Below are 14,942 nucleotides of genomic sequence, written 5' to 3' on the forward strand. Positions count from 1 at the left end.
TTTCGTTTTGCAAACACACGTGACTTTTGGTTGTATGTATTCTCATCGCGTGTGGCCTGCATACAATGAGGATTAAGGCTCACTATACTCCATATATCTATATGGCTTCAATTGAATGTAAAAGGAAAAATGAGAGTGAAAATCACTTCACTTTAACTTCAATGAACCAAACTCTGCAAGTTTTTTTATGATCATGACAATTGGAGCGACCAGTTTGGCAATATATATGTAAGAAGAGAATATTAACAATATATCTTCTACCACATCATCAGACTCCAACACTATCTCAACAACCAAGTCAAAGATCTGTTCTGTTACTTGATATACATCTTCTACCACATCATCAGACTCCAACACTATCTCAACAACCAAGTCAAAGATCTGTTCTATTACTTGATATACATCTTCTACCACATCATCAGACTCCAACACTATCTCAACAACCAAGTCAAAGATCTGTTCTGTTACTTTATATACTGCAGTTGCTGATATAGTGCAGTTGCTGACATAGTGTAGAAGATAATTATTCAAATATTATTGTTATAGTTTAAATTCAAATGTATACATAGCTAGATATTATTTGATTCACTATACGTGTATAAATATACACATTTGATAGTAATACAATTTATTCAATCTCAAAAGCTTTCAGAGAAATGATATGGTGCATGTAAAATTAGCATATTTCCAACATCCCATGCATTATGAGTCCCTTTTTCTTTTCCTGGTTAATTTGCTATATGAGTCGTTTCATTATGTACTCCAAACTCGTGCAAAACACCTCCACATGAATCGTGTTAGACTCCAACTTCATTGGCGAGAGTAATCTTAAGAAATTGTTTCCGCTCAAACATGATATAATCTAAATACCACCAAGCTAGACCATTGGAACAAGCAAAACATTAAGCTTGGCTGTTAATTACGGTTTGCTAGCTAGTAGAAGCTCCTTTGAGGATTCATGAATGTATCAGTGATGGAGAAGAATACCTGCAACGCACAAGAATATTTTAGCAGATTGACATGACGTGATGACTACAACCACGTCTACTATTTACTGGTGTTGTCTGTTGAATAAACTGTCCTTTCATGTGTATGAGACTACGCGAAGCCACAAGATTCTATGGAGGGAAGTTATGCATTTTGCAGTTGTACGTGCAAATGTGTATGTATTTTAATTTGCTCATCATAAAGACTAAAGATAGTGATTGACAGACCACTCTTTGATTGTGTGTTGTCTTCACTTAGAAAGAAGAAAGTGAAATGATAAGTTTGATCGATCAAACGGTGATTTATATATATATATATATATACATACACGTATCGTTGCAGTCAAGATTCTGCAAATGCATGAACTGATATGATCAAAGAGTTTTCTCGGCGTAAATTAAGATGGTGATTGATAGGTTACTCTTTGATCTCTATATTGTCTTCACTTTGATCAACGATGCTAAGCGTTGATCAAGTCAAAGGAAAGGAGATCAATGTCTGGATCTATATGAATTGAACCTTAATTTTTCCTACCACTAAAACACAAACGACACAGGACAAAAAGTAGGAAACATGCTCAAATGTCTCTTTCATTTTATCATTTTGTCTCATGTCATGGCCGTAACCGAGATAGATATTGGTTTATGCACGACTACTCCAATTTTGGTTTCCCTCACTACAAAAACTGCGAGCTTTAACGCTCTTTTTAAACACCAAAAATCCGTGTGTTAACACGCCAAGGAAAAATAAGAAACACTCACATAAATTCACTTTTCATATCTTGCATATCAAAAATTTAAATTGATAAAAAGTAAATTTAATCATTTGATTAATAATTTAACATTGTGTTTATGAATGCGATGATGCTGCTGAGTTATTGCTCCTCTCCAAGACTATACACCAATGCGATGCTGCTGAGTTATTGCTCTTCTCCAAGACTATACACCAATGTGTACTATAACAATCACTTCCTTCGAGGAGGCCTGTGCTTGTTTATGCATGTATACGCCATCTATATATGTATGTATGTGTATGTCTTTGGTGTATAGGTAGATGCAATTTGTGAAACATTAATAGAAAGATTCCCTAGAAAGAAGCTTTTGAAAATCACTTTTTTGTTCCATATATATCGGATGCAAAGCCGAGACAAGATTCTTTAGTAAAAGCGATGTTGACCATTTGTGTATTTTGTACAACACACATGTTCGTTCTCTTTTGCAATGGGGAGGAAGGTTAAAAACAAAATATGTTTTTTTCTTAGGTGGGTCAGGACCTTTTTTGTAACATATATTGGGGGTGGTGAGTGGGTATAAAATAAAGGCTCCCCCATATGTGTTTTTTTTTTATGTAGTTGGGGAAGAAGCTTGGAATCATGTGGCAACAGGATAACAATGGTTCCTGAATTGGCCCCTACCAATTACAACTGCGTACCCTTTTCTCCCATTTCCAAGATTCCCACCCAAAAATAAAAAATAAAAAATAAAAATTAAATCAAATTAATAGAGAATAACCTGACAGTTCATAAGGTTCAATCAGAACCATTGGTTCCGAAATCAACTGTCAAATCTGTCAAATCAACCGCTTCTTCTTGAAATGAATGGTGATTAATCAAGCTACCAAGTTTTGCAGAATACCACAAGAAGCACTTAAAAGACACTTTAGATATTTCAATAATAATAATAATGTCATAATCATACTGAGAAATTTACAGCTCATGTAGATCTCACACCCAAATGACCAAAATGCCCCCCTCACTCTCACGTGCACAAACCTCGTTGGCCCTCACGGCTTATTGAACTAATACAGTAAAATACCCACCTATCAAATCAGGTGGACCCCAGAAGAGCCTGCATGGATTTCTAAAATGCTCCCAATTGTACGGCCTCCAAAGCAAGTACTTAACGACCTGGCAGCACTCTCTCACAGTCCAAGCCATTTCCCCCACCCCCATTTTATTATTACAATTTTACTGTAAATACAAATTTCCAAAACAAAATAAAATCTTTTAAAATATAATTGTTTTTATAACAAAGTTTCTTATAAATTGACGTATTAGTCTATAAATGTTGAAATAATTAAGAATATAAATCCGGTCAATTTTTTTTCTTAATTATTTCATCGATTATAATCTGTTACGTCAATTTATTAAAAAAAAAAAAAAAAAACTTATAAAAAAAGCTGTAGTACGGTTAAACAATTATGGGGTACCAGCTTGCCACATGTCATCAGGAGTGATGGTGAAATAGATTCTACCGGAGCCACCACTAACGAGCAATTGTAGCCACTGCTGCCAAGGGAACCGGTGATACAATGGTGGGCATACAATCTTCATTGTAGAGGAATTGGCGGACGATCATTGAGCTAGGTCCTGCCACGAGATTCTCCCACGCGTCATCGGCCTCTTGGCCCCGCTTTAGGAACACTTCCGTAGCGTCGAGTCGATGCATATTCCATTCCCACTGGCTCTCAAGCCGACGGATCTTTTCCAATTGTCGACAAGCTAACATGCAAGTATTTTCCTTGATTTTTGCAATGGCCTCCTTGAGAAGCCGAGCTCGGGTTCTACCGTCAACGATTGATTCAACTCGAAAATATTTATCCAATTCAGGTACCCCAATGGCGCGCCGAAGTCCACGCGAATAGTCAGCTTTAGGGTCAAACATTTTCCTCACCTCATCCACTAAACCGGCCTCCACCATCCGGTCCACTCGGTCTGATATAAACGAACGAAGCACGTGCAATGATACATCGACCCAGATGAAACAGAAGTCGTACTTCATTCGAAATTCAGTATGGTGATTGACTAGAGCTGCAATATAAGAATTAGAGCCACCGGCGATGATCGGGAGTCGGTCTCGGTTGGTGATTGACTCCATAGTTACTGGGGCATGGTGGAGAAAATCGTTGGTGGTGAAGTTGGCGTTAGGATCAATTATGCCTAATAAGTGGTGGGTCACCCCGCGGCGCTCCTCTTCAGTCACTTTGTTCGTGACTATGTCAAGGCCTTTGTAAACTTGCATTTTATCGGAATTTACAATCTCCGCCGGAAATCGGGTTGCCAGGTCGATGGCCAGCCTTGACTTGCCGGTGCCGGTAGCTCCCACTACAAACACCACCTTATCTTTCCGAAACGGCATAAAATGGTCTAGACCCCCAGGAAAATCCACACGGGGCCGTAAATTCCCATTACAAACACCACCACCTTGTTTGCAGACAAAGATAGAAGAAATTCTGATCATATTAAACCTGCATCACCAAGCGTATATTAATTAATTAATTAATTAAACTAGGATTAATTAAGTCTATGGAGAAAATGAAGAAAGAAGACGCAGACCAACAACATGAACAACACCAAAAAAAATAAAAAAAAATAAAAAGAAAGAAGAAAAGTAAAACACCCTACGTGGTTAGTTTCGAGGACAATCTTACCTTCGAGAAATAGAAAAAACGCGGCGACCTGCGTGGAAAAATGGTGCACAATTTGTGTCTTTCTCTACACAACTAAAGCAAAGAAAAGGAGAGAGAGAGAGAGCCTGGTAAAGGAAAGGTAGAAAAAAAGAGAAGAAAAAGAGTTATGACAGATATGGAGAGAAAATCTAGTGAGGGAAATGGGTTTGTATTGGTAATGAAAAGATAGGGCTTCTACTTTGGCTAGCTTTCTCTTATGTGCACCACAGAACAGAAGGCATTAAAATATTTATCTTCTAGGTATATATGTATATATTTGCTCTGTGGGAAAAAGAATCGTATTGACTTGTGGGCTTTTGAAGTTATGACACGAGGTACATTTTCTTGAAGCTCAGTGATCACCTGCAGCAAAACATGAGGGTTTGAAATTTCTGTCGACGAATTTATAGAACGATCGAGGTGGGAAAAAGAAAAAGGGAAAGAAAAAAAAAAAGAAAGAAAATAAATAAATAAATAAAAGTCTCATCAGGAAAAGGTTGTTTTCATGGGCCTGGACTCCACCCATCACACAAAGGTGCTTGTAATTGCATGCTCCTCTTCTTTAGCAATAACTGGTATCTTGGTCTTATGTGGAGAAATTGTTCTATTTCAAATATTTAATGGTGTATATGTAGTCCAACACAATGGTGCTGATGTTGGGTCATACCGAATACAAACAATGGGCTATAAAATGGTAAGAATAAGGAATACATATAGGACAATGTTTTGGGACCACCTTAATGATGAATATATGTACCCCATATATAATATGAATGAAATTAATATCGGACTTTCAGAACTAGTGAAAAAAAAAAAAAAAAATTTGAATTTTTGGTCATATATATATATATAATATATATATGACCGAAAATTCAAATTTCTTTTTTTTTTTCACTAGTTCTGAAAGTCCGATATTAATTTCATTCACATTGTTTGTGCCGAAAATCGGACAAGGCAACTTAGAAGGGAGATTCTAACCTTTCAACAAAAAGATTGAGTATTTTTCGAAGCATGATAGTACTTTAATGAGCTACTTCTCAAATGCCCACATCACAACGTATCTCAAGAAGATATATATTCACAACGTATCTCATATATGTATATATATATATTGGAATAATCTCCTCAGATTTGAATACACAGGATAAACCAAGTAGAGATAAAGCTGAAGACTAAGTCAAATGCAATATTAGATAATATATTATCTAATATTGATTTAGTTTGTTAAAGCATTCTCAATGGAGGAGCCATATTTTTATGTAAAATGACTTCTCAAAACTCACTTTTATCTAGTTTAGCTAAGCCATTTGATAGGAAAAATGGGAAAAAGAGAACCTACAGAGAAAAAGTAGGAAAAGATTTGGGAAAAAGAGAAAACAGGTAAGATAAAAATGAAAAATAACATAGCTCCCTTGAAAAGTGCTGCTACATTTAGCTTTTTTTTTTTTAGCTCTTCCAATCAAATATCTATTTTACATTTTTTTTTTTTTTTTTTGGCTAATCCAATGTAGGAGTTTTTTTTAAACATTTGAAAAACTATTTTAGATAAAAATAACATTTGGCTCTTCTATTGGAAATGCTCTGAGTTTGTTAAGTTTAAAATTTGTATTTCAAAGCCAAATGTATATCTTGTAATTGGTTATAATTTGTTATAAATAGAAGTATTATCAAAAGACCTTTGGTTATAATTTGTGTATTCAAATACGAGGAGATTATTCCAATAATATATATGCAAAATTAAATCAAGGAAAAACCTATAGTAAATGAGGGCCACCCCTAGTACATATATTTAATGAAAAGTTCATGTAATTAAGGGTCACCATTCTTTTCTTTTCTTTTTTCTATTCAAACATGGAAACGGGGGGAAAGGGAATATTAAGGGTCACCATTCAAATGCCTTAACTAAGGAGGTACTTATATTATATATTAAAATTAGGTAATTAATTAAGAATTAGTAGGAGGTGGTGGTTCATGATAGGATTCCCTAGAGAGCTCCCTTTGTTTTTTCAGGAAAAAAAGAATTTCTTAATTTGGGTCTATTAGTATGTCCTTATCAGTTTTAAAATTGGAGAATCCAAATGACCACCAATTTGGGTGGGTCACAAAGCAGGGGGCAAAAAGGATTTTCCTTTTAGGCCGCCTGATACCTAAATAATTATATTTTATTTATTTATTTTTATTTTGTGTTGAAAAGACAAGGTAATGTAGCCTTTTAGATACTGCAATTACATATGAAAGGGTTGTACATTTTGAAGCTGATTCCTAATAGTTTCCTCGTCATTGTCATTTTATTCTTACTGTCCATAGGTTCATGCTCTGTCATTTGTGAATCAAGCAACAATACAAAGGGAGCAAATGCTTTGATGCTCGTAGTTTATAGAGTGTTGAGGAGTGGAATCTTGCCTAAATTAGTATTGGGAGAATATTTCACCTCGAATCACTATCAAGTTTACCTTGCTGCCTCTTCACCTCGTTTATTGTCTAGTCTAGCTATCAAAATATAGAATAAAATAAGTGGGAGAATATTTAGAGAGAAGACATATTTCAGGGTCTTCCTTCTTTTATCTTTTATGTCCACTGTTTCCAATGCTTAATAGGGTTACATTGTTATTATATTGACTTTGACTGTTCATTGTGTATTACAATATGTTGATATAGTGACCGCAAAAACCAAGGTTTGGTATAGGAGACTTGCAAAAGAGATCAAGGGTCAGAGTGGCATGTTGAGGGTGATGACGGAAGCACCTCCAATGACTAAGTTAGCGAGAATAAGATTGATAGGGTGTATGATCATAATGTAAGAAATAAGAGTGAGAGAACTTGTATACTTGTAATGTGAACCGCTTTACCTTTACATATATAGGTATTTCGTCTTTAGTTGGCAAATAGCCTTAATTAGGCAAGTATCGAAGTCAAGGGACCCATATGAAAAGTGGTGCATTCTTGTGATGTTCTTCCCTTTGAATGCTGTCTCCAATAGTTTTGTTATGATCTTTGTGTTCCTATGTAGGTTAAATCTAATCTTAACTATGTGTATATAAGATCTTAGACACCCTTCCCTTGTAAGTAAGTTTTCAAGGATGAATTATATCTAAGGTTTGTACCATTTGCTATAAGAGCCAAGTTCCTCCATAGCAGATCCATGATTGGAACATTTGGAGAAGGATGTTAGCTCCATGAGTATTAGGCAGGATGGTACAAACTTTGGAGTAGAACTTACTCTTGAAAACCGGCTTACAAATGGAGGGTGCCCAATAGTTTATATACACATGATTAAGATTAGACTTAACCCATGTGGAACACGAAGATAGTAACATACCATCACGCTTCCACAGTCGACGTCCACAACGGTCCACACTATTGACACTTACCTATCAATATTTTAATCCAGGCCATATGTAGCCCTCTTCGTGACTCGAACCTGTAACGTGGTGTTTGGTTCTAATACCAAATGGTATAAACTCACATTTTAAAACCGGCTTACAAGAGAAGGATACCCAAGAGCTTATACATACATGGTTAAGATTAAAATTAACCAACGTGAGACACAAGGATTATAACAAGTTATCTCTCTTATCAAGTGGGTTAATTGAAAAGAGCAAAGCATTTAAGGCTCATAACTTACTTTCATTTAAGGGAGTGTCTCCAACAACTCCTTTCCTTAAATAAACAAGTCACTAAAGGAGCGGATACCATTTCTTGGATTAGGCTTACATGCGGTAGTTCAAAACTAGTGCATGGTGTTGTAGTCCAAAACAACCCCGTTTTGAGCAATAAAAAAATATTTTTTAAAAAAGGTTTAATATAAAATTCATTAAATATTAAAAAATCAATAATTAAAAAAAATAAAAAATATTAAAAACCTAAAACTATTAAAAAACTAAAAGAAAAATCAAATGGGTGGCTCCTTTGATTTTTCTTTTCCTTTTTCTTTTATTTTTTCTTTTATTATTATTATTATTATTATTTTATATTTTTAGCTTTTTAATATTTTTCTTTTTCTTTTTCTTTAAGAAAAAAAATATTTTTTATTGTCCAAAACGACCCAAAATGAGATCGTTTTGGACGACAGCATTGAACTACCACATATAAGCCTGATCCCCATTTCTTATAGAATTGTTACCATTTGGGGCGTATGCGAGAAGGAGGGTTTTAGTGCACCATGTGTGTAAACTGCGTGGTGAGCCTTTGTTATGGCCTTGAGATGAGGTTGCTTTTAGGCCGACGGGCCCTCAGCTGGCCCCCTGACCTTTTGATATTTGGGTACTCTACAATATATACATGTAAAGACAAATATAGTAACACTTCGAATTACTTTTGCACACATCATTCAAAACCATGGTATTCCATAGTTTTTTGTAAACTATGGTCTACATAATATTATATCCCTCTCAAACTAAAGATGGTAGCTTTTTTTATTTTTATTTTTTTGAAAAGGAAAACATTTCATACTCATTCATTGATAAAAAATCGCAAGCAAGAACTCTTACAAACAGAACAAAAAGCTCTGAAGCAAATCATAGCTGAAGTTAAAGTTACAATCAACCAATCAAAGCCAATTAAAGACCACATCATTCACTAATCCATGACTATTCAACAGGTTTAACCACAGATCTGCACCAAACAGATACAAACCAGACTAACCAGTGCATAGGTAGCGCTTATTCCTCGGCCTTGAAAGCAAAGAATCCCCAAGCCAAAACTCATCCTCCTCGACCCGAAAACTAAGATATTGTTCACTTCCACAACCCAAGGGTTTGGACCAAAGCAAATATCCCACATAGCATCAAGATACAAATGGGCAAATCAAAGAGAGAGCCTTATTACAAGCAAAAAACAAGAAAGAAAATAACAAATACAGGGAAAATGGAAATACAACAAAAGGAAACCAACAATACAAGGAAAAAATAACAGAAAAAGCACACTATGAGGATGACGGCAGCCGGAAGGAAGCCAATCACGTGTTGGCCGGAAACCAACGCGGAAGGTGGCGTTGGAAGCTCATCATGGGGGACACGTGAAAAGACCCGACAGCGGACATTGGGCGGCAAAGCAGACATGGAGGAGATCGGCGGCGCACTTAAAGAACTGAGGGGAGAGTTTGAGTAAATCCCCCATGAGCGGTACCCACAGAGTACCCACAGAGTGTGCCAAACAAACAAAAATAACAAATACATCGAGAAAAAAAAGGGGCAAATAACAGGCAAAAACAGGAAAGGGAAAAACCACAAAACATAATAGAAACAAACTACAACCGGAGTGACAGATCCAGATCAAAAGGTGGGATGGACATGGCCGGATACGGAGAGCAGGATGGCGGGGCACGCGTCGAGGGGATCAGACGGAGGATGGAGATTAAGCAAAGACAAAACTATCCAAAGCCAAGCCCGACCCAGAAACTACGCGGCAGAGACTAATGGCGGTGGGAAAATGCGGTACGGTGGAGAACGGCAAGGCGGGCATAGCAGCAAAAGGAGAATGGCAAACGCCAGAGAACGGGACAAAAAAGAGAAAGGGGTGGCAGAGAAGGAGGAAAAACCGCACAAGCTGAAAGGGGAGGAGGGAGACAACAGAGCTAGGGACATCAAGTAAATAGGCTAACTCCGGAGAGGGGGAGGGGAGGAGAGAGGCAACCAACGGCCATCCCTCCTCCCCAAACCAGGGTTTACCTTACCTGTGCGGCGCTCTGGGAAGAGAGCTAGGGTTTCCTTCAAGGGGTATTGCTATTAAAGAAGATAGCTTGAGTTAGGAAGAAAGTGGCTATGTTAGATTAGTTGAATCAAATAAGACTTCGAGTCAAAGTGCGTGATTAGATTAATTAGATTGGTTGGGCTAATCTTAATAGAAGACAAGTCCCAAAATGAAGCAATCAATTTTCAGGTCTAGGCATGTGGTTTTGATAAAAAGAATTTATTTATTTATTTTTATTTTTATTTTTTTGGCATGAGAACATGAAAGTTTAATAATATGATGTACATTTCCTAAAGAACAGTAGTAACCTCTTCACTGTATTTTTTTTATACTACTCTTAGTGATGTTTTCACAATGGGTTAGTTTTAAAATAAAATAGATAGAGTTGTCACTTTTAAATATTTTTTGGAAGACGAATGAGAATCGACTCACATGAGGTATGAAATATTTGGTTTATGTAGTGTTCAAACCTTTTGTGTTTTGATGAAGTTTGATTATAGCATGAAAATAAGTATTTAGGTTAATTTTATAGTTTATGCCAAGGGACGAACGATCAACCTAGACAAGCTAATGTTCGCCCATTGGTGAACGAACGGAGCGAGCGATTGTTGCTGTCCAGAATAGGTTTATATGAATTTTAATGAAGGATTAGGGTTTTATCACTCGATTGTGGTTATGCATGTAAGGATTAAGACTTTTAGCGTGTTTATGCCTAAAATTAGAATGTGATTGCAATCATTTGGAGTTAAGATGTCCGATATTATCGATGAACGATTGAGGTAAGTAATTGATTATGAAACTATTCATATTTAATGTGCGAAATGTCAGCAAACTAAGCAAGTTTTATTCTATGTTATAAGCCTACAAATTTTTATAACATGTTTAAGACTGCTTCAAATGGTCAAGTTATTACATATGATGATTTTCTTAAATAAATTAACAATACTTGTATCGTATGACATTAGTCACATGACAATGGGTCAAGAGCTACCATTATTTGACCTTATAGCTACAGAGATTTATGTTTATATTTGGCATTGGATCCAATGGTTATTTCTGGCAAGCGCATTATATACGAATAGGTCACCATTACGATTTTGCAAGTAGCATGGACCCAATGGTTATTCACTTCACAAAACCCAAATCACTAAACACCAAAATAATCAACCCTCACTTCAAACTTTACACTAGAACTTCAAACAACAATAACAATCACATAAAACCTTCCAAAACTCTAACAACATTACCATTTAACAAAACCTAAATAATAACATTCAACAACTAAAAGAGAAAATGGAGATAAATTGTTAGAAAGATATATACCTCCTTAAGCTTTCTCTTCAAGCTTTCCTCCTCCCAAGCCTCTCTCCTTCTCCCTTAGCTCTCTCCTCCTTTCTCTCTTTCTCCCTACTCTCTTATGAGCTCCCTCACACTCCTTTCTTGATGGCTAAGAGAAGCGGAGGAAGAAGATTTCTTCCTTTGCTTTTGCGTTTTAAACTTCGGACAAAATTTGTGAAAAGTGGTCTTGTTCGAACGCGATCAATCCTTATTCGATCTTGAACAATATCCATCCTTTCCCACGCATGAGCACAAGTAACACGTACGTGGAGATTCCTTTCCGATAGATAATACCAACATACTAGAGCTTCTACTGAAAATACATCTTTATAAACATAAACTAGAATATTGTCATTACATCTTAACAATATTTTCTATTACAAATTCCCATAAGCGCATATGAAATAACTACAATTGACTTATAGAATGTCAACCCTTCAAAAGGGAGGCTTCATGCCTGCTGCATGGATAAAACCCTAGACACACAAGAATCTTTAAATTAATTTTTTTTCTTCTCTTTTATTTTTTTTTTTTCTTGTCGTCTCTATTGTTTTTATCTCTCATCCCCTTTTTCATTAACTTTGGGTACTACTAGAATATTAATTAAATATTAAATGACTACTTATTTCAAAAGCTTAAAATTCATTAAAAAATGATCAATTACAAGTAAGCCCAAGTTTATACACACTACTAGTCTTAAAGATATGCACAAATATTTGTCGATATACTATCATCAAATACGTGTTATGTATTGTGCATATATGACGCAAGTTGGGGTGGGGTGCCATATCAGTAATTAGAGACGTGTGACATCCCTAACGAAAGGGGAGGGTGCCATGCCATATCAGTAATTAGAGACGTGTGACATCCCTAACTTTCGTTCCGTGCACACAGACATAGGACACAAACTAAAAGCATAAGGGCTTCTTTTTGCTTTGGCCTTCTTCTTTTTTGTGCTACTTTGACCTTCATAGCTTCTTTCTTTTATAGTAGTTTGAACGTACAAGAGATGACATGGAATTAACTCAACATTCCCAAGACTATTTCTTACTCATGTTTCAATAAATGAAAAATATAATTTGCATATATCTCAACATGTTTTGTACTACTTACAGGTGTTGCAACTTAATTGATGTGATATTAAAGACGCAGACAAGAGATTTACACCAAGCGTGTTCAAGTAACAGTACCACTTCACTTGAATCAGAGAAGAGTCATTTCGTGGTCAGAATTTAACGTTATTATATCTAACAGTATATAGAATACCACATCAATTAAACTTTTCAAATGAATTGTCAATATATTTATCACGTGACATCATTTACACCATTAAATACAATAACAACAGCAAATCCCAACGATGAAATAGCTCGTCTCATGTTCATCTGTTATGGAGGGTCCTTTCTTGTTTAGTGAGGGATATCATTGAGCATTAATGAATTGAAGCATGCGCATAGGCTGTACTTTTAGATTTGAGTGGAACATAATGACGATGAGCAGGGGAAAATTATTTTTCAAGGGTCGACTACGCTCCTCCTGCTTCCCGTTATGATGCAGTGGAGCTCGCAATTAATTAATAATCATTGTAAATAAGATATTCAATGAAAACTTTGCTTGTTTTGAATGAATGGCTGCTTCAGTGCGGCTGTCATTGTTGAGTTTTCCTTTATTGGTTAATTATGAGTTACATTAGATTAGCAGTCCATTTACACGTGAGTAATGATTAATTAGACCAAATTAATTAAAATTCCTGTAGCGCGCTGCTTAAATCACCATCAACTTTTCTTTAGGGTTTTTGGAGGCAGAGAGCCAGAAACCATGCGCGGCAGTACAAGATAACCTTTAATCTCACTACTGCTATATATTTGTAAGCCAAATATATATATATTTACAACTTTGGCTAGCTTACTGGATGAAAGCCATATTTTATGTAGAGATTTGGACTAAAAGTTATGTTGAAAAGCCTGATCAGTCACATAGTGGAGGAGGAGGTAGGAGAAAAAGAGATAACAGAAGAAGAAGAAGATTCATCTATGCAGGGGATGTTAGCTGGATATTAGCTGGATAATATATATATATATATATATACACACACGAAATGGAGCGGTTGTAAAAGAGTAATGTTATACATCATATTTTTATTCTCCTTTTTTAAAGAGTACCCATGGGCTTATAAATTGCTGAGTCATCACGACAATATTTTTATTTTATTATGCTTACGCGGTAAGGCTTAGTAGTCATTGGACATTTGATTTTTTAGAGTTAAATGCCTTTTTAGTACATGGGTTTTAATGCCTTTATTTTTTGGGTTAATTATCTTTTTAGTACTTAGGTTGTCAAGTTTTTATTTTTTTCCATTTATATTTCAATTTGTATAACAGATGATACATTTATTTATTTTTTTGATATGTCCACACATAAGGGAGATGGGGGATTCAACTAGTGACTTCCGCTTTATAAGGCATGGTCCTCACAAATGGTACCTAACTTATGGGTAAATACCAGTTTAGTACTCCCATCACCATTATGTTAGCTAAACTAACGGACTATAATGGGGGTGGTTTTAGTCATCTCCTACGGCCGGTCTGAAGGTGACTTAACCAACCCCCATGGCCTCTGTGGGTGGCTCAGCCACCTCGAAGGCCTTTGGAGATGGTTTCGGCCACCCACTTTTTGGTCATTGGAGGTGGCCAAACCACCTCAAAAGGCCTTAGAAATGGTTCAGCCACTCTTAGACGGGCTGCAAGGATGGTCGAAATCACTCAACTGCAATCCGTTAATTTGGCTGACGAAATAGTGATAGAAATATTAAATTGGTATTTACCCATAAGTTAAGTACCATCTGTGATACGAATTAAAACTTAGGTTAAAAAAAATAAAAACGTGAAAACCTAAGTAGTAAAAAGATAATTAACCCTTATTTTTTTCACTTAAGTTTCTTCATATATCATAGATAGTACATTTATTATAGGTACCAAAACGGATATTCAGAAATTAAACCAGAGGGTAGTGGTGACAGAGGATAGAGAGGGTAATGCAGATTCGGGTTCCATAGAGAAAATTGCTCTCAGAAAAATTCTTCTTTCTTTCCTAAAAAAAGCCTATTTTGTCTCTCTCTCTGCACAGCAACTGGAAGCAAGAAAAAGAAATGGAGGTAATAATTTGTTGCTCTCTTCCATGGACTCTGTCTCTCTCGGCAATAATATCTCTCTTGGGCTTGGCTTGAATTTACAAAGCATTTCTTTGTGAAAATGGTTTTGAAAAGAGTAAACACATTGGGTTTTTGAATTGAACCATAGGTTTGTATCTGGGACTTGCACGAGCATATATGGTGAAGAAGAAGAAGCTTGAAGAGGATGGGATTTGATGCTCATTAATTACCTTTTCGATGCAAATGAGCCAAAATGGGCACAAAAGCCACCCCTCAAATTATTATTATTTTTTTACTCATTTTAAAAGCTTTTAAATTTTTTTATCGG

General features: G+C 35.9%; 1 protein-coding gene across 1 annotated transcript; it reads right to left on the reverse strand.

Moving 5' to 3' along the window:
- Positions 1 to 147: 147 nt before the first annotated feature.
- LOC132167820 (adenylate isopentenyltransferase 5, chloroplastic) lies at positions 148 to 4,226 on the reverse strand. The gene is made up of 2 exons (XM_059578852.2): positions 3,257 to 4,226; positions 148 to 485 (listed from the first exon to the last, which is right to left on the reverse strand). The coding sequence occupies exons 1-2, from the start codon at positions 4,224 to 4,226 to the stop codon at positions 148 to 150; spliced, it is 1,308 nt and encodes a 435-aa protein (XP_059434835.2).
- Positions 4,227 to 14,942: the final 10,716 nt, after the last annotated feature.

This window comes from Corylus avellana, chromosome 2, assembly GCF_965113065.1.
Source record: "Corylus avellana chromosome 2, dhCorAvel1.hap1.2, whole genome shotgun sequence".
NCBI classification, from domain to species: domain Eukaryota; kingdom Viridiplantae; phylum Streptophyta; class Magnoliopsida; order Fagales; family Betulaceae; genus Corylus; species Corylus avellana.